The sequence below is a fragment of the Nymphaea colorata genome, chromosome 3 (assembly GCF_008831285.2).
Source record: "Nymphaea colorata isolate Beijing-Zhang1983 chromosome 3, ASM883128v2, whole genome shotgun sequence".
NCBI classification, from domain to species: domain Eukaryota; kingdom Viridiplantae; phylum Streptophyta; class Magnoliopsida; order Nymphaeales; family Nymphaeaceae; genus Nymphaea; species Nymphaea colorata.
Window position 1 is genome coordinate 23,116,019 of NC_045140.1, and position 20,025 is coordinate 23,136,043.

At 41.1% G+C, this 20,025-nt stretch overlaps 4 protein-coding genes across 6 annotated transcripts; 3 read left to right on the plus strand and 1 right to left on the minus strand.

Annotated features, from left to right (window-relative positions):
• The first annotated feature begins 110 nt into the window (after window positions 1–110).
• LOC116250877 (ferric reduction oxidase 7, chloroplastic-like) lies at window positions 111–8,346 on the plus strand. The gene is made up of 9 exons (XM_031624848.2): window positions 111–953; window positions 1,056–1,146; window positions 1,268–1,465; window positions 2,783–3,017; window positions 4,464–4,791; window positions 5,609–5,882; window positions 6,920–7,175; window positions 7,262–7,682; window positions 8,054–8,346. The coding sequence occupies exons 1-9, from the start codon at window positions 716–718 to the stop codon at window positions 8,221–8,223; spliced, it is 2,211 nt and encodes a 736-aa protein (XP_031480708.1). The 5' UTR covers window positions 111–715; the 3' UTR covers window positions 8,224–8,346.
• Window positions 8,347–9,126: 780 nt separating this feature from the next.
• Window positions 9,127–10,514, minus strand: LOC116251119 (uncharacterized). The gene is made up of 2 exons (XM_031625199.2): window positions 9,769–10,514; window positions 9,127–9,366 (listed from the first exon to the last, which is right to left on the minus strand). Exons 1-2 carry the CDS (start codon window positions 10,234–10,236, stop codon window positions 9,325–9,327), a joined length of 510 nt encoding a protein of 169 aa, XP_031481059.1. The 5' UTR covers window positions 10,237–10,514; the 3' UTR covers window positions 9,127–9,324.
• Window positions 10,515–12,958: 2,444 nt separating this feature from the next.
• On the plus strand, window positions 12,959–14,785 carry LOC116251151 (probable methyltransferase At1g29790). The gene has a single exon (XM_031625246.2). It carries the CDS (start codon window positions 13,081–13,083, stop codon window positions 14,434–14,436), a length of 1,356 nt encoding a protein of 451 aa, XP_031481106.1. The 5' UTR covers window positions 12,959–13,080; the 3' UTR covers window positions 14,437–14,785.
• An 812-nt stretch (window positions 14,786–15,597) lies between these two features.
• LOC116250995 (uncharacterized) lies at window positions 15,598–19,159 on the plus strand. Of its 3 annotated transcripts, none has more exons than XM_031625041.2 (3): window positions 15,598–16,453; window positions 18,475–18,583; window positions 18,646–19,159. In XM_031625041.2, the coding sequence occupies exons 1-2, from the start codon at window positions 15,797–15,799 to the stop codon at window positions 18,553–18,555; spliced, it is 738 nt and encodes a 245-aa protein (XP_031480901.1). In that variant the 5' UTR covers window positions 15,598–15,796; the 3' UTR covers window positions 18,556–18,583; window positions 18,646–19,159. The 3 variants fall into 3 exon arrangements, with proteins under 3 accessions (XP_031480901.1, XP_031480902.1, XP_031480900.1); XM_031625042.2 differs by having other exon boundaries at window positions 18,475–18,575; XM_031625040.2 differs by having other exon boundaries at window positions 18,475–19,159.
• Window positions 19,160–20,025: the final 866 nt, after the last annotated feature.

Sequence of the window (20,025 nt, forward strand, 5' to 3'; positions counted from 1 at the left end):
TGTCGAGTTTTGAACATGTTACCGAAAAGATTCATATCGCCCAACTACTGCTGAAATTTGAGGTTACAAATGCATTTTTTCTTACAAAGTATGAAAAAATGTCTTAAGCCACTGGACAGGTTCCGTTGTTCGTACGATGACATGAATTCGGAAGGAATGAGCAAATAACTGCGTTAGAATGTCATCTTCGTTAGGGTATGCATGTGGGTGTTCTTGTCCTCGCCCAGAGAGAGAGAGAGAGAGCGTTGGAGGTCCCTTTTATCGATTCTGAGCTTCGTGTACAGCTCGTTATGGCTCAGGGAAAACTAAAGTGTTCGTCCATCTCTCCATCAACGTCCCTCTCGATACACGACCTGATCAGTCCTGGTGCCATCATAGCAGAAAAGCTTGTGTGGCTTGTTGGCATTGTCTCTTTGGACGCCGATGCTTGAGGTTTATCCCCATGTCTCCCCCCCCCCCCCCCCCCCCTCTTCTCTCTCTCTCTTTTTCAGCCTTGCTGGCAAATCCCAATCTCAATGGTTAATTGTGCCTGGAGCAGTCGCTCTCCTGATCCTTTTCGTGTTAGTTTTCTCTTAAATTTCGATCTGATGTAGAAAATGGGTTTATGGAATCCTGATGGATGTCTTGGTTTCATGATACTCATGTGGACTGTTGAGTATATAACGAATGCCTGGAGCTGGTTTAACGGCATATTTCCAAGTCATGCGCATTTCCTATGGATGAAACTTCTGCTAGGCTGCCACTTCTTCCCACCAGTGGGGAGGAAGGTGCTGAGCTTCATTCCAAAGCCACCAACCTTTTCAAGCCTTGTGTAAAATATGGCTTAAAGCTTGTCATGTGGGTAATCTTCCTCACTTGGGTGGCTGTCATATACCTGAATCCTAGCTCGTTTATGGGTAAAATTTTTGACGAATGGACTGATCTTACCGAAGGGACGATATTCGGTGTAGCTGGTAAGTACTAAAAAGAGAATTCTTCTTCCATCTCCTTTTCTCTCGTTTGTGGAAATGGAGAAAGCACAATACAATGATAATGAAAATCTTTTCTTTTTCTAGGAACCTTTTTCCTGGCGTTCAGTGCTCCTGTTCTAGTAATTGCGCTTCTGGGGTGCGTATATGTTGCCTTGTTTCCCGGAGACTATAACGAGTATGCTCCTTCTCCATGACCGATGTGAAGTTTTTGTTCCCTGCTTTCAAACTTGATAATTGAGATCCTCTAATCGATCAATATTGAACTTGGTCATATTTTAATATCTAATCTTTTACAGGAAAGGGAAGAGCAGGTTCTCTTCTTTTCGCCTATGGACCTTCCCAGTCATTGTTGACGGGCCTCTTGGAGTGGTTTCTGCTGCAGAACTTATCGGCATTGTTGTGTTCGCTTCCTTCATTATCTGGGCATTATGTGCATATATCATAAGCGATGCAAGCATTATATCTGAAACAGTTTCTTCTCCAAAAGAGAAAGCGTAATTCAAAGCTCTTCTTAGTTTCACCATTTCTGCAAAATTTCTTAATGCATAAGCATTAAGCGTTTCTGAAACAAATGTTTAGATGCTGATATTACGTGCATCTCTTGAAAAATTTATGTGGACTTTTCATATCCTTAGGCCTCGAGGGTTTTTTCTTCTTTGATTATGTATGATCAGGATTATTAATTTTTAAAATACCAGTAAACTAATGCGTTTCTGCACCATGTGATGGTTGCTTGAGTATGGACTACGAGATTCTTCTCATTCTTGTGAAGCTCAGATTCCAGACCCTTTCTTATGACTCGTGAGCAGAGGAAGAATCTAATACTGATAGGAGATCTTTTCAGAGCGAATAATATTTTCATGGATTCTGTGCATTTTGAAACATAAATATTTTTTTTATTGTCTTTGCTGTTCAAGAAAGTTCTTTCTTTCTTTTCAGTGTTCTGTGAAAACAAAACCTGCATATGTATTTTTTTGCTTTCTGTGGTGTCCCTGCATGTTGTGGTGAACTGGTGATTGACTGGTTGGTGTTTGGTTTCTCAAGTATGGACTTCTCCAGAAGAAAAATTGTCATTACATGCTATTGGTTCCAATTAAGTCGACATAGCCTTTGTCCTATTTTCTCGATCATTTAATATATCTTCTGGGTAAGTTGGTATCCGATACAGAGAAAGCAACAGAGCTCTATTCACGCAAAGCTTTTAATGTGTAACTTGATGAATTAAGTTTTTGGTTATGCCACAACTGCTAAAATATATCGTTGGGAAAAAATAAAATCAACTAAGAGGAAAAAGCCACAAGTACTTCAAAAGATACTATAGAATCGATTGACAATAAACTAGGGTCTTTCTGACTAGTATGGGTTAATATATAATTTAGATGAGTATGAATCACATTCAGATACAGATGTCTTTTACCATGTAAAGTTTTTCTAGGACAAATACTGAAAGAAAAAAAGAAAAAGAGCAAAAAGAAGGCTTCTGTTCTGTATCAATCACATATTTGAAATAAAGTCTTTATGACAAATGAGAACTAAATATGGCTATCCTTCCATGGGTATATTGGATATTTGCAGTTTGCACAATATTTTTAGAGTCAAGTTCTACAGCTGTTGTCCTGTTGCAATATATTGAGGTTTGCTTGCTTTCCACAGGTGTTTTTTGTACTTTATCATTTATGAGAACATTGGTATATGTTATTGCTGGAGCTGATGGTTGTTTACGGTTGTTTACTTTGTCGAAATCATTGTTCTTTCATTTGAAAGATGTTCATGAAATAGTTATTTAACCATCTCCCTTTATCACCCTGCAGTTGTTTAATGCTGGAAATGCTGGGCTTTGCATTCGCATCGGTTGGAATGTTTTGCATTATATTTTTGTTTTTACCAATATCTAGAGGTTCTAGTCTTCTCCGCCTTATAGATATTCCATTTGAACATGCAATAAGATATCATATCTGGCTGGGACATGTTACGATGTTGCTCTTCACCTTGCATGGTCTTTGTTTCATTGTATCCTTTGCACTACAAGGTGCCCTGCAAAATGAGGTGAGTACAAATCAGACATTTGAATCTTTGTTATGGGGCTTTTGAACTTTTCTTTTTGACGTTCCAATTTTATTTTTATGGATCTTGAGAAGTTTCCTTTTTTAGAATTACTTTGATAAGCAGTCTTATTGCATAATAGAGTAATCTAAGAGGCAGCAACAGTGAAATATCTTTTCTTTTACTTTCCAGAATAGTTCTTTTGACCCGAGCAAACATAGGTGCCATGAAGACTTGTTATTGGATGGATTTGCAAGCCCTCCAGTTCTTTTTCTTCAGACCCTGATGTGGTGTCAGAGAACTACAGCTTAACATGTCTTTTACTCTTTTCTTCTTTCCATCATCTTAGAAACAGGGGCCGAACCAGGGGAGCCAGGGCTCTGGAGATTCAGAAAAAAACTATAATGATTTTGAAAAATGTTCCATGGCCTCCATCACTCAAACTTTTTACAGAAGATGGCTGGCCTTCCCTAACAATGACATTATATTCAATTTTCCTCTACTTATCATATAATATAACTGATCACCTTCGACAAGGATAATCGTTTTCCTTGGTCTATTTGTGTCTACTGAATTATTTATTTTCTGCTGCAATCTATCAAAGATCCTTAGTGTGTGCAAATATCGTGTTTGCATATTGCAGATCATTTTTGGGAATACCCTGCCGCTTTGCTTGTGTTACTGTGTAAGATTGCATAATGACATTGTTTGCAATGAACAGGCTTCCTTAGGACATTTAGTGAGGATGTCCTATATCTTTTGGTAATTTTCCATTTGACGCTAAATCTCTTTTCTTTCAGGTTTCAGCTCTCATTAACAGAATGCCCTAATCGCTGATCTGCAGTTGGAAATTGGAATACTAACTGATGATCTTTGTGATACTCCAGTTGAAAACCTTATGATGGACTGTTTAGAACATTTTTGCACTCAGGCCCGTTCCTTATTTTAAATGAGCAAAGAGGGGCATCATGTCATCTTGAAGTTGAAGTGCCCCTTTTGTCTACTCTTGCTCTTCTGACAAAATTACAGTATAATACTGGGCTACTAACAATAGACATGGTATAGGAATGAAATTGACTATAGCGTGGAAGTTGAGTCCCCAATATCTTTTAGACAGGGATACTCTTTCTAATATGAACAAGATTCTGTCACGCCATTATTTTTAAGAATGATATTACTTGTCCCAAGGGAACTTTAAGAGATATTGTTTAGTTACCACATGTTACTTTGTCAATTTCTGATTTATCAAGTGTTCCACTTCCACCGTTTATGTTGTGAAAGCAAATAATAACCTTTTGTTATTTCTTTCACCTTATTTTCATCTAAAATTAGTCTTTAATTGAAACTCTCAAGGAACTAAAATTGTTTTAGTGTTACTTGATACCCTCTTTGGCTCCTTGAAATAGCTCTGTTTAATTGTTCTCTAATGTAACCAAAATATTTTTGCAGATAATCAATTGGCAGGACACAGACATCTCAGTGTTTCCAGGTGTTATAAGTCTTTCAGCTGGACTGTTAATGTGGGCTACATCACTCTCTCCCGTGAGAAAAAATTACTTTGAGTTGTTTTTCTACACCCATCAGTTGTATATAGTGTTTGTGATCTTCTTTGCATTACATGTTGGCTATTTTATATTTTGTGCGGCTGCTGGTGCAATTTTCTTGTTTGTTTTGGACCGTTTTCTGAGGTTCTGCCAGTCAAGGACAGCAGTTGATGTGCTTTCAGCAAAATGCCTTGCATGTGAAGCAATAGAACTGACTCTATCAAAGCCGCAGAGTATTACTTCTACCTTGTATATTTTTCCTTGTCAAATCAATTGACGTTATGTATGCTGGTGTGCATGAGTGTGTTTACCTTTTTTCGTTCTGGGAGTTTTTTTCCCCTTCAGTGTGGGGGGAGGAGGAAGGGGGGTGGGGGTTGCAAACTGGTGTAAGGGAATCAGGATATGTCACATGGGTACGGGCACACACACACACACACATAATATAATATCATATAACATCAAAAGCAAAACACAATGGAAACAGAAAAATACACTTTTTATGAGACTACATTAATGAATCTGCAAATTGATGACTCATTTAATAACACCAAATTTGGGGTCATTGTCAAGTCTAATGTGCATATAAGCAGTTGTTAGCACTTGTCATATCTGATAATTGAGAGAAGCACCAGAGCCGACATGGGTGGGGCAACCTGTTTAAAGACTTTGTGTGACACAAGTGTGGAGATTGGGGTTGCGCATGCATGCATATACAGTATGTTTCTTTATTAAGGTAGTATGCATTTCCATGTATTTTGTTAATCCCCGTGCAAATGCTAATGTCTGACTCTGATGCACGCCCTTGTAAATCATGCATAAGAGTGGGTCATGTTCCTGGTTAGCCAGAGTTGTAGTAACATCTGCATGTCTAGATTTGTAATGGCATGCCATTATTTGGCCATGTTCCTCCTACTCTTTCTGATCGGATGGGCAAGGGAAAAAAAACTATAAAGTTATCTTCAAGTTAAATCTCTTGAATAGGTTAAAACTTGAATTTTCTAATGTGATTTTGCAGATCAATTTGTTCTAACTGGATTAAACTGTTTCTAGATATGACATACAGCCCTCTCAGTTTTATCTTCCTGCAAGTGAGGGAGTTATCCTGGTCACAGTGGCATCCTTTTAGTGTGTCTTCTAGCCCATTGGATGGTCGGCTTCACTTAACTGTTCTTATTAAAGGTCTTGGACAGTGGACACAGGAGTTGAGAGAAAGTATTTTAAATGTTCAGAAACATCCTCAGATGTGCATCCCATATCTACACTCTTCCAAAATAACAGCTGCAGTTGAAGGGCCCTATGGTCATGAGTCTCCATACTATCTACAGTAAGTTCTGCTTGTGTTTTTTTCCTTCTGACACTATACAAGGTCAGCATACCCTTTGTCATCCTCCACTGTTTTAGTTGACTTTCATGAACGAAGAAGTCATAACTCATGAGTACTATCAAACTTTGTCCCTTTCATGCTTTTGTAGTGAACTGTTCATCAGATGCTTGGTGTTGCTTGGTATAGCATGATTCCTTATATTGTTTCTGGTCATATATATGAAATGGAACTTATACAAGTTTTTCCATTTAGTTTAAAGCAACAACAGTTGCAATTTGATCTGCCGAGGAAAAACTAAAATGTGGTAAACACGCCAAATACCAAGTTATTAATGATTCATTTCCTTCCCAATAGTCCACATATTTTAGCTTTTCCTTTTCCCGATTTCTGACATGAGAAGCTGCATCCAGGACATGAGACTTAGTTGCACTCCGACGAGCACAAAACCCTGTGGCTAGTATTCTCGCATCCAAGGCTCTGCCTACTCAGGTTTGTCCTAAAGGTTGTGTCAATGGAATCTGAACTCTGATTGCTTTCCTGACAGCTAAACACAACCACTTCACCACACATTCGTTTGGAATGGCTTGGATAAAGAAAAGAAAAAAGTCGAACAAAGTTAAAAATTAAAAATGCTGTGGGCATTTTTAAGACGCTTATTAACTATAGGTGACCATTTATGTCTATGGTTGACACCAGGTCAATTGCGATTGTAGAATGTGAATTCACAGGTAGACAACTTTTAGGTGCTTCCTTGGTATGAATAAGAGAACTGACATTTCTATGCAAGAAAAATAATGAGATGAGAGTCATTTACATGTAGAATCGTGACCTTCTTCCAAGTTACTCCAGAAATGTGTAAGTTACTCCTAGTTTTATGAATATTCTGTGTGATGCACTTAGTAACTGTTTGATGATGATGTCTCGTGCTTCTCTTACTAAATGATCGTTTGAAGTTTTATATCTATTTTTCATTTTCACTGATTTTAAGATGCATCACTCTGGGGCTTTGAACTTATAATGATGGACCTTCACTATAGGTATGAAAATCTCATATTGGTTGCTGGGGGCATAGGAATTTCACCTTTCATTGCTATTCTGAGAGATATCTTACATAGGGCTACAGAGAAAAGGACTTGTTTGCCGAAAAACATTCTACTAGTTTGGTCCGTCAAAAAATCAAAGGAACTTTCTCTTCTCTCCACAGTTGATGTGACATGTATATGCTCATCCTTTCCAATCACTTTAAATTTGGAGGTTCAAACTTATGTCACTCAAGAATCAGAACCTCCAATGGTATGTTCTCTTTTTCCTCTTCTTGCAGGATTGATCTACAATGGATCTCACCAACAAGAATTTGGATTCCTATATTCTAATTGCAGGAAGAAGACAACCTTTCTGGAAGTGAGATGATATTGTACTCACCAGAGACAAGTGGCAGCAGTATGTCTGTGTTGGTTGGTTCTGGCAATGTGATATGGTTTGGGATCTATATGTTCTCATCAATAGTTGGGTTTATAATATTTGTTAGTCTTATAGAAATATTTTATCTAAGACGTTTAGATATATCTACGTGGTGGCTCAAAGGACTTCTGTACATTGTTTGCATGATTCTGGGCACCATCACGTTTGGTGGTGCTGTGATAATGTTGTGGAGTTGGTGGGAAATGCACATTTTAGAACAGGAGAAGGTCAACAATTCATCACAGTTAAATGAGCAGGCAGTATCAGTTAGCCGAGCTTCTCATACAAACCTTGTTGCTTCAGGACCTACTTGTTATGGACAGCGGCCTAACTTCAGATGTAGGAATTCTCTTCCCTTGACTGCTTAGTATTTTTGATTTCTTATTTAGAGTATTTGATTAGGCCTTGGTTGTGCATCCTCCACATACAGGAACATTGAGTTCATGCATCCATGCAAGCACACAGCGAGCTTAGTGCCTTGGGAGTTGGGTCCATTATAATGCTTTTATTTTGAGCCATGTTGATATAGTGTTAGTTTTTATATGTTGTGACATTTGACTATTTAGGTGAGTGTTTTTCCATCAGACTTGATAACGTTTGCATCTTTCATGTTTTCATGCAATAAATGCACCAAATCAGAACAACAGAACCTCTAAGCTAGCATGTTCTGATAACGTATAATTGATTTCTTGAATTTCCTGGCTTGACAGCAATTTTCAGTTCAGTATCAGACAGATGGGGTGGCGTGGATGTGGGTGTTCTTGTATGTGGACCAGGAGGCCTACAGTCAAGTGTTGCTGCAGAGTGTAGGTTTTGGAGTTTCAGGGGCCTTTGGAATCACCCGGTTTTCCACTTCCATAGTCATAGCTTTAATTTATGATAGAATAGGAGGTATATCGTGTATGCAATTTTATAAATTTTGCAATTGTGGTATTGCCTTTATTTGGAATTGTTATTCTCCAAAACAGTAATTTCTTTATAATTAGTTTACAGCTTCTCTATATGAGGAAGATTTCATATGGTTACAATCCAAACACACACACACGCACATATATAATGGTGAGAATCGTTTGGGCTATGATTCGAAGGTGATTAGATGGTGGAGATTGAGTTGCAAATATATAAATCAAACTGTTTTTTCAACCCCCGGAATGCCTCTCATAGGAGACAAGGGGTTTTGTTTAATGAAACTCATCTGTTTCCCTCCATCTTTCACTCTCTCCTCATTTGAAGGGTATTTCAAAATTTTGGAAACAAATATTTTAGGTTGTTTTGTGAATTTTTCGTTTGGGTTTGGATGGAAAAATCGTTCGACCTTTCACAACACACTGCCTGATGCATTGTACTGGGCACCGTTCTTGGATAGAGTTCAAGATGGTTGGAGGGTTTTAGAGAAAGAGTAATCGATAGATCCAGACCACTAGGTCAGGACAAAAACCAGACCACTCAAAATCTATTGCTAAAACATTTTTTTATATAGTCTAACCTATAGATACGATCTTTAGGATGTTTTGATGAGAATCATATACTAAGTTGCTTTTTAAGAGTAGAAAAATCAATGTTTTTCTGAAAACATAACTTGAACTATGGGTGCTTATTTTCTCATACCAGAAAACTTTGGGCACTCGTGGGGCAAGGCCAAGTCATCGTTTACCGTAGCAAATGGGCAGTCATGTCCTCAGGTTGAGCGGGTAGCCATCACAAGGGAACAGTCTTACAATAGTGGCCAATACCAAATCCAGATGCCTTTAGACTGAGGAGGTAATTGGATGAATGTTGAAAAACGAGAGTCATAACTCCATTATATCCGGACTCATATACAGCACAAGAACAAATTCGAGTTTGAAGATTCATATTTTGAATCTGTTTAGTCTCTAAAACCGATAAAGGATCAGAAATGAGTTCCACTAGGACGTTTGAACACAATTGAGTAATTGACAATCCAAAGCCTACACAGGCGATATATTTTGCTCCTTCCCCTTCACACTGTCCGTCTCCTCTTAGGCGCCATGCACATCTTTTCCTGCACCATGTGGGACGATCAATTAATATCTTTCTCTCTCTTATTTAGTTGATAAGACGCACAAGGGTGCATGTCACTGGATTTACATAACGTCGGCGAAATTTAAAGTGTTTGTCTGTGCTGCAACGACATTCAAGTTAAAATAAGATGGGAGAAGACAAAAAAGAATAGGAGTTGTATGAGGGATGGAATGAATGCGTTGAACTTCGGCGGGTCTTCCGCTCACATGACAAGAAAAAATTGTACATGAACAGCTAAAATTGCTTTTTTACAGTTTCATATGAGATAAAGTCTTTAGGATTTTGCCAAACGAACGGCGTTGCAAAGTGCTTGCTCACATTGCGGCTGTCAACATTTTTCGAATAAAAGCTAAACAAATGAGAGGGGGAGAGAGGGAAGCACCAGTAATCGGGTGATGCCGGAAATTTGTAGGTGCAGGAGCGCGTCCCTCGGCCGCTTCTTTCCATTCATCATCCTCTCCGCCGTCTTCTTGTTGCCTGCGCTCACCAGCGCTTCCTCGACGGATTCGCGGAGAAAAAGGCGTTGGGCGACAGGATGAGAGGAGGAGGGAGGCAAAGTCATGGATGGTGGGTTCAGAGGATGGTCATCAGAGGGCGGGAGGTGGAGGGGAAGAACGGTGGCGAAGGAGAAGAAAGGGCGAGGCTTGCCGGGCACTTCTTCCCACGCGTAGGGGACGGAGACGGGCACGTGAAGCGGTGGCGTCTTCATGCCCGCTGGCTCCGCCGGTTCAGACGGTACCCTACCACCGGCACCGGAGAAGGAGCAACGGTAGGAGAGCCTCGGAGTTTCATCTCCAACACTCTCAAGGTTGCCCTGTTCCGTCTTTCTCCTTTCCTCCTCCTTCTCCATCCTCCTCCTCCTCGTTCAGGGGAGAATAGGACGTAGAAGAGGGCCAGATAAACTCGTTTTTCATGATAAAAGGAGGAAGCGAAACGGAGGAGGAGGAGAAAGGACGGGGGAGTTGGTGTGCGCAAAAGGGATGGATGGAAAACGAGGGGGTGCGAAATGCTCAACCAACCGCCCGATCGCGTGAGGCGTTTCGGAAAAATGGGTCCTTTTTCATTTCCTATTCCTTGTTCTGACTCTTCTCCTTCTCAATCATCTTCTTCGTCTTCTTCTTATTTTGAGAACAGAGAAGCTGAAGCCAACGTTACCGACGGGAAGCGGTGCGATGGTCGCCCCCGAAAAGGAAAGGTCATCCTCCTCTCCTCTGCGTCTCTCTGACGGTACTCTGTACAACACTTGTCCGCCGTTTGGAATGCTCGATTTGACTCCTCCTATTGATCGCCATGCATTGACTGCTTGGGTTGAGTAGTCAAGTGTCCCTTGTTTATCTTGTGTGGAAGACACAAGAAAACTGACGATTGAATTGCATCGTAGAAACAGAGCTGTAGAGATGCAGCTCAGTCGTCGTTTCAGTGAAAAGAAGTCTATAAGAGTTCAACTTTTAAGTGCACCCTTTGCCGTCTTCTGGTAGTTTTTTCCTTGGCCCATATTCATAACTTGACCATGAAACTAGCAGAATTCGGTGCCTGTATGTGTGTGCATAGGCATGTTACTGAAACAGTACAATCATGGCTGTACTCCACGCCGAATGATGTGGGTGGAAAGCAGACAAAGAGTGGGAGTGCGATACTTTGCTTCGGCTTCACACATAGTTTCTCAAATCCCTTCCCTCTACTGCAACATGTTGTGAAGCTTAACACTCTTTCATCCGTCCATGGCTTAACAAACGGGAAAAAAGGGAAGAACTCGTGTATGTTGTAAATTATGTTCAGAATTGCTAACCATCTTCAACTTGCTGTCGCCATCTACCATTTTGAGTAAGAGATCAGCAGATTCACCGATTGAAGAGAGCAATTCTTAATGCACAATCCACGCATGATATTAGCAACTAAAAACAATTATAGGTTATTTCACTATGGATGGTATTAGAGCTAAGTTCAACACTTAAAGCTTGTGCTTAAAAGCAAACGCTTCGTATTTAAACACTTTAAGAGGTCAAGATGACTGCTGTTAACCTTATATTGGACATATTCAGAAAAGTTGATCGTTTCATAAATTGGGGAATGTATATATTGACTTGTTTGTTGATGCCATATTAATATGAGACGCGTGGAGAGATCCTCCACCCAAAAAACTCCGGTTTAAAAAACTCGGGTTTGTTTTGAATCAATTTGTTTATACAGACAATAACCAAATCGCATTGAACATGAGCAAAGCTAAAAACTGGAAAAACAAATGTTGTGTTCAGAAAAACTAATTTTCTTCATGTGTATAAATTTATAAAACCAAAAAAAGAAAAGAAAAAAAAGAAGGTTTTACGAAACCAATATTTTATGAGTTCAAGAAATTATAAGAAGGTCCCATTAGCAATTCAAACAATTGATTCCCATGTCCATTAAGCGCGTACCTGCACGATATATTATATTTCATTTAATTTGCACCAGGTACCCATTTGAACAATTCTACTTTTGGATGAAAATTATACCGCAATTGGATTACAGTGCTGGCATACAACTCGAATAATATAGCTACGGCAGGAAATTTCACTATGATTGAACACGAAAGATTTCCTCGTTTTGTTGCATTGCTTGATCCGTTCTTCAATTATAGAAGAAGAAGAGAGAACTAAGGTTGTGTTTGTTTTCAACTGACCACCCTCCATCTGACGTTAAACTCATGTTTTTTAACACGTAACATGGATTTAAAACCCATGCTACCAAAACACACCTTTTTTAGGAGGCTACCAAGTTCAACCTTAAGGGCCATCTACTCATGAAAGCTAAAATAAATGGCTTTACTTGAAAAGTGTGTTTCTGCCATTGACTAATAAGACCCTAAATATTTTGCTTGTACATTTTTGAAAAACAGAGAGAAAGAGAGAGGTAGATCAGATCAAACTAAACTTAGGCAGATCCACCTGGAATAGTATTAGTGAAGTCTACAGTTTCTTAACTTGTAATCCACAAGTCCAATCTCCCAAGTACCCTTTTCTTTTAGGTACGATTTTAAATGTTTATCCACATTTTAATTTCTCCTTGCCATGTGATCGCGCATTTGTTTCCTTTCTTTGTTCCTTCTTCTCAAAGATTGGATCCCTTTAGCTTAACAATAAAAATTCCATTCAAGAAAGTCAGAAGGGAAAGATTATCTTAACAATCAGATCTCACTCTTTCCTTCCAAAACACTAATTCTCCTTTCTAAACATGAAACGTTATTTTAATTAAATCGTGTGATGGCAGTTTAGCTCTTAATGGGACCCAAAAATTTTGCGATTTTAGCAAAGCTGGGATGTATGGAAGAGTATCAGTGACAGATGATCAATCATCCGTTATACGTTTGAACTTTGAAGCTTCTTCCTTCCATAATGGCGCCGACCATCTCACGATTGAAAACCAAGTCAACTTTCATGTGATTTATTTTTACTCTTTAGGCCTTTCGTGACAAAAAACTATTACAGAAGATCGAATGTAGAAGAAGGAAAGGGTACGGGGAGAATCGCGTAGGATTTGTGCCGCATTTGATCTGCTGCAATAAACAGAAAAGAACGACGTCGACACGCAAGTCATCTCCGTCGCCATTATTTCTCGAATTCCTCGCAAGAAAACGCGTCTGCTCTTGCTTTTACCCCCTCTCTTCTTCTCCTTTCCTTCTTTGCACGAAGAGAGAGAGAGAGAGAGAGAGAGAGAGATGGGAGGAAACGATGACTACCGGAAACCGTCGTCTCTAGAATCCCGGCGACAGGCCAAGTGGAAACTCAAGATCTTGTTACTGGTCATCTTCTCCAACTTACTTACCATATACATCTTCACGGGACCATTCCGCTTGTCCCAGCATTCCCAAGGCCTGAGCATCGGATTTTTCGACGATGCGCGCAGCCTCCTTCTTCAAGAGCTCAACGCCACGCAGCGCCGCCTAATGTCGATGGAGGTCCATGTCTCCGAGGTGCAGAACAAGCTGCACTCCAGCAACAACCACCTGGAGACCCTTCTCGCCGAGTTGAACAGGCTGAGGGAGTCGCTCAACCAGCGGAACGAACCCTCAAACTCTGCCGTGGACGACGACGCCGTTGATGAGTGGGGTTCCGACGTCCCCGACGAGGTGAAACACATTGTGGCGGTGCACAAGCTGCCGCTCGGCTTCTCGGCGGTTTACGGGACCGACGAGATTTACCCGCCCGTCGGCCATGCCTGCCGGCGATTCAAGAAAGAGATAAAGGAGTACATGTCGTATGAAGTTGGAGGCACGTGTCCGGTGGACGATATGTTCGCCCAAAGGCTGATGCTGAAGGGGTGCGAGCCCTTACCCCGCCGCCGGTGCCACCCGAAATCGCCAGTGGGGTACGTGGAGCCCCTGCCGTTTCCCCGGAGCTTGTGGGAGACCCCGCCGGACACCAGCATCGCCTGGGACTCTTACAACTGCAAGAACTACCAGTGCCTGATCGACCGCCCGAAGAACACCCAGCTGTCCCCCGACTGCAAGGACTGCTTCGATCTGCAGGGAAGGGAGAAGAGCCGGTGGCTCCGTGGCAGCGATCGCGGTCTCGACTACGGCATCGACGAGGTGCTGGCCATCAAAGGAGGATCCATCAGGATCGGGCTGGACATCGGCGGTGGCTCCGGGACCTTCGCCGCCAGGATGAGGGAGCGGAACGTGACGATCGTGACGACCTCCATGAACTTCGACGGGCCGTTCAACAACTTCATAGCGTCGAGGGGGCTCGTCCCCATCTACGTCACCGTCTCCCACCGGCTTCCTTTCTTCGACAACACCCTCGACATCGTTCACTCCATGCACGTGCTGAGCAACTGGATTCCGGACATGATGCTGGAGTTCACGCTCTTTGATATCTACAGGGTGCTGAGGCCCGGCGGCTTGTTCTGGCTCGACCACTTCTTCTGCTCCGGCGATCAACTCAACGTCACGTACGCGCCCATGTTCGACAGAATCGGGTTCAACAAGTTGAGGTGGACGGCGGGGAGGAAGGTGGACAAGCAGCGCAACGAATGGTATCTGTCCGCTCTGCTCGAGAAGCCCACGACTTGAAAAAACCGAGAGGAGAAATCCAACACCACTCTGTCTCACTTTTGATTTCTCAGTTCTCCTCTCTTCTTCTTCTTCTTCTTCTTGTGGTCTATGATGTTGGGTATTTAGTCATGACTTGTTAAGAATGAGGGCTGAAAGCACCACTCTAGTTGGTCACTGCGCTTTTCTTTATAGCTACATACACATTTTCTTTAAAAGCAGCATAGATTTATCTGCTTCAGAATAGCGATTAAGATTTAAAGACTTGGGGAAAAGATGCAAATGATGTAACCTTCATACTTTTTATTAAGCAGGTTTTCGTTCCATTGTGTGCTGTTTTGTTGTTTTTGCTTGTTAATCATCATGTCATACTGGGAAAATATATATAAACGAGTGGTTCTTTTCTGCAAGATTACATGCATGGATTCTCCTTCTTCCTGAAATTCCCGAGACCTTCTGATATAACAAGCATGTCTCTCCTTGCAGTTATTACATATACAAAATAGTATCCGATGGTTTATTTTCTTTGTTACTAATTTGTTCCTTCAAACAAGTTCATGTGATTTAATAAAGGGTCTGTTTTAGATGAGAAACGAAATAGATCGGTCAGCTTATCTAAATTACATATTATTTGCGCTCCCCAACTTTGGCTCACAAAGGAAATTTTTCTTAAAAAACTACCAGCATTGAATATTCTTGGACGTTGAACTAATTTCTCGTAAGAGAGTACAAAATATACACAAAGGAAAGAAAGAAAAAGGGGGGATTGAGGCAAGTAATTAGTTGACAATTCTAACGGACTCGGTGGACCTTGGCCCAGTAAAGATGGACGATCATACTCAAGCGACTAGCCCTGGGAACTAAGTGCGGATCTATGGACCGACGGTTCCAAGTTCACGGATTGAAAAATCCTCAACGATCAGAAATAACAAACGCCACCTATTATATAAAGGACGACGAAAGACATAGGAATTGAAAGAGGTCACGAGATCATACTTGAAAAAGATTATACAAAATATTTTCAAACAATAAAAAATGTCTCAAAAATCCACTCACCCGCAATTTTTATCGTTTCTAAATCTTGTTCTATTGATGATTTAGTTTGTACTTCGTTGACTCAGTATTTGAAAAAAAAATTATTGAAAAAAATTACAAGTCATTTCGTGCATCGTCTTGAACATCATGCTTTTCCTCTTTTTTTTTTTTTGGGGGGGGTTCTCTCTGGTGACCTAATAATTTTTCCCCCTTGCCGTCTGTGACTCTGCTTGACGTTTCTTCTCCGGCATCCCTCTGTTTGCGGGGTTGCTCCGGAGCGCGTGTCCGTCGGGGTTGTGAGATAGTGAACATCTACATTTGCCAAAATCATTTCACCGCCCGGAAAATGTCCGAGAAGCGCCCTGGAGGCGGCGGGGTTGGGGCGGAGGCGGAGACGCGGTGGTTTCCGCAGCAAACAAAAGACGGTCGTTCCGCGCCGTCGGCGCCAGATCAACCTGTCTACTACCTCCTCCTTCCTCCGCCTCCTCCTGTCCTCTACCGGAGACCCGCTACCCGGTGTTCGATCTTGTTTAGTTCCCTGACCCTATTTTTTATCCTCTGCCTCCTCTCGGTCACCGTTTTCGTCCTCTGGCCCTCCGATCCGAGGCTCGATGTCGTCCGCCTCGAGCTGGACCACGTCCGGGTCTCCACCAAGAATCCCGCTCCCCCGTCCCTCTCCGGCATGCCTTCCGTCTACCTTGACATCTTAATGAACGTCACAATTAGGGTTTCAAATCCGGATTTCTTCGGCGTCAATTACCGGTCGGTCGCCGTCTCGATTGGATATCGAGGGAAGGACCTGGGGTTCGTGACGTCCGAGGGCGGGGGCATCCGAGCCAGGGGAGTCTCGTATATTGACGCTGCGCTGGATCTCGATGGGATCCAAGTGCTCCATGACGCGATATATCTGCTCGAAGACCTGGCGCGAGGATCGATCCCCTTCGAGTCCTTGACGAACCTCGAAGGAGAACTCAATCTCTCCTTCTTTCAGGTTCCGCTCAGGGTGAGTAGCTTATCCTTTCTTAATTTACTGAATTCAGTTTTTCTGTACTTAAATTTATTAGAAGTGTTGGTTGTTTACAAATTTTACTCCAGATGCAGTATCTGTAACCTGATTCCTTCCTTGTATTTTCCTATTTTTCCTTTTTTTCTTCTCGAGAAATTTCATCGGGAATGAAAATTTGTTCTATAATGTAATTCATGAATTTTTCAAATGCATATATCTGGTCTTCGATTGATACGCAACAAACGGATCATCCTCCATGATAGTCGCGTTATCTAAGTACTTGTTGCAAAGCTGCATGTGCTAGGAAGTCTGGTGGAGTAGAAAACTTAATTGGTGCTCGGAGTCGGTGCACGAAAAATGAAAATAATCATCCTTTTTTATTCCTCAAACACAGTAACTGGCTTAGCTTTTTAGGTTCATATTGAGTTTTATGAAGCTGTTACGTCTTTCAGGAGCAACGACAGCTTGTGAGGAAACCATAGTTGAACCTTCATACTCTTGGGATTTCTGGGGAATTCAATAATTGGTATCTCCATGATGGCCATACGTGTCACAGGTGCAAATGATTCGTATTCTACATTATAGTTAAAATGAAGTCATTAGCTACAAATCTCAGCTTGGTACTGCTTTAGGGATCTGAAATTCCACTGTATGTGAAATTACTCAAGTAAAAAATCGGTCATAAGTGGTGTCCCGTGTCGCCGCAGTGATTCTTCTACTTCATGTTTAAAAATCTCTCTCCTCATTTGACTTCTCAGTTCTCAGTTCTTACTAGTCACTGCAACATGGCTTGGATCTGAAATTCCACAGGATGTGAAATTACTCAAGTACCTAAAAAATCGGTCATAAGTGGTGTCCCGTTGTCCCCACAGTGATTCTTCTAGTTCATGTTTAAAAATATCTCTCCTTATTTGACTTCTCAGTTCTCAGTTCTTACTAGTCACTACAACATGGCTTGGGCAAGTATACAATATTTGTGAAGAGTTGCATTATCGCAAATTTGATTTTCTTTCTCCAGAAGGGCTTTCTGCCACATAGAGGAACTTGTTTTACATTTTACATTTGAATGTTTGCACTTTGCTAGTGGCGGGAGTGGGTGCGTGCAGCATATGACCAAAATCCACCTACTCCAGTTATTCTTATTACCCAACTATCTCTTTCTTGCCAACAATTCATGGATTCCATATGCAGAGCCTTTGGGCACAATGAGCAACCGTCTGGGGAAGTCGAGAAACTGCAAAATTTATTGCATCATCAGTTTTATTTTGTTAAATTTCATCGAGATAGCGTCACTCAATCGGTTAAAGTCCTGAAATTTCAAGATGTTTCTCACCTTTGGTGCACGTTCCACTTCGAACTTCCAGATAATCACAACTTATTTTGACTAGTCTCGATATACCCTATCATTTAAAATTGCTCTGGCTTATCTTGGTTGTTTGATGTGTGTTGGTACCTCATAAGGGCCACATCTTTTTCTTTTTAGAAAGAGATGTTTGAATCCTTTGTTTTGGATGAAATAACTTGTAATACCTTCTTGGGTATGGTCTTTTGATTTCATTTACATCTGACCCTTTAATTTTGGGTTCACATCAGTGCTAATCATGTCTTCATAGTTGTGCTTTTGGTCATTAATATTTTCTTCTGTAGGCTATGGAAATTAGGTCAGATCTTAGGTGCTAAAAACTTGTTATCGGAGTATCTAAAATCATATTTAAAAAATATTGCTGATATAAATTAGTGTTTGAACCCGCTTGTCTATGGATGTCATTAGTTTGTATTTCTCTTCTGCTGCGCCGAAGCATTTTTTGGTAGGTTCTAGGTCATTGTGTTTGTTTGTCTGCACATTTACTGCATTTAGTGATTAACTTGTCAATTTTTCATTTTAATCTCTTGTTTTTGTTTTTTGTGTCAAATAATGTTCCTTGTGTCAAATCTCTTATCGTTTTGTTTTACTTCTGTTTACTGTAATATGCCTTTCATTTGCATTTTTCTGGAAGGCTGACCTCTTGTCCTGCTAGGCACGAATTTCTTGCGAGATGTATGTGGACACAAGCACCCAAAATATCAGCCATCAAAACTGCTATCCGGTGGTTAGTTAGGTGCAATTACGGTCTTCTTGGTAAACAGGTGATTCAGAATTTTGTGTTCTTACTTCTTATGATGAAAGAACTGATTCCTTTTTGTTCCAGTGATGGAGGAGCAAAGATTTGGTCTGCTGGGCATACACTCTCGTAATGTTTACCTACTTTTGATAAACTGGAATGAGTATGTGGTAAATGGTATTTGAAATATAAAGCCGAAGTTAATTCAGCAAGAGGATTCTCCTGTTGCTTTGTTATGTAGGTGGTACCTGTATATCCCAACTTGTTTCTTCAAAGACCAGCAAATAAGTTTCCTGGTAGTACAGTATTTTTAGTGATGCTTTTTTCATGAAATTAAACAAGCACTAAAAGCTTGTTCTGTCCATATGTTTGATGTAAGCTTACCTTAAGATTTCGGGAGATATCGAGTTCTGTGGATAGTTCCAGGCAAGTAAGAGTGGATCGTCTCCTATGCACAAATTTCAGAAGAATGGTGGCGTTCAGCTTGTGGGGTTGATGATAACATTGCTGGGTATTAATTATGTTATAAACCCCAAAGATGCCTTTTTTTTTGTTTCTGCTGTTGGAAACCCTTACAAATATTGAAACTGTGTTTGGTCAATCTTTTTTTTTTTTGGGTATTTGATTAAGGTACTGGCGTGATCCTTGGGGCACTTTATGCCCTTGCTTCTGGCCCCATTCTTTCAATGCTCTCTTTCTTTTGGTGCTAATAAGAATCTATTCTCTTGTAGTCAATTCTTTGCACCCATCAAACGGTAGTTGATGCGTAGAAAGTTGGTTATATGCATTACCGGGATTAGTTAGAGGCTGATATCATGGCACTAAGCAACTTTCATCCTATCAGTTTTTTCCTTTTCCTGAACAAGACTTCTTGGAGAACTTTTTCAGGTGAAATTCATCTGCAGATATAAGGTTCCCTGTGTTTGATCTGGCGAGAATATTCCTTTATTATGGAACATGCTGTAAGTGAGGACAAGCAAGTGGATCGCGAGCAAATTATGTGAGTGATGTGGTTGGAGTCCTGAACTCTCGAGGTCCTCCCACTTGAAAAGCGATTTAGTGGCTCAATTTGGTTGCGAACGAAAAAGATTTATGTTTGCGACGTGGACCGCTTTGGCCAGTTAAGACCAAGCGACGGGCTCCTGCGGCAGGGCCACCTCCTTGGAAAAAGCTTATCGCTTTACCGGCTACGCCTCTTGCTTGTTCTCGCCACAGGAGCGTTCACATCCTGGATCTTTTTTGTCCCATTACAAAGATGGCCGCAGGAAAAGATTTGCTGGGTGTGGGGTGGGAACGTGATGTAATTGCAGAAAAAATGAGGAACACAAAAAGTTGAAGATCGCCAATCAAACGACTCCATAGGTCGCTATGCATGGGCTTTGAAGAGGAATGGGTGCATCTTCGAATCTTTCTGGACCCTCTGCTGGCCACTCCTTTTCGTGAACCGCCTTCCCGAGAGCTTTCGTG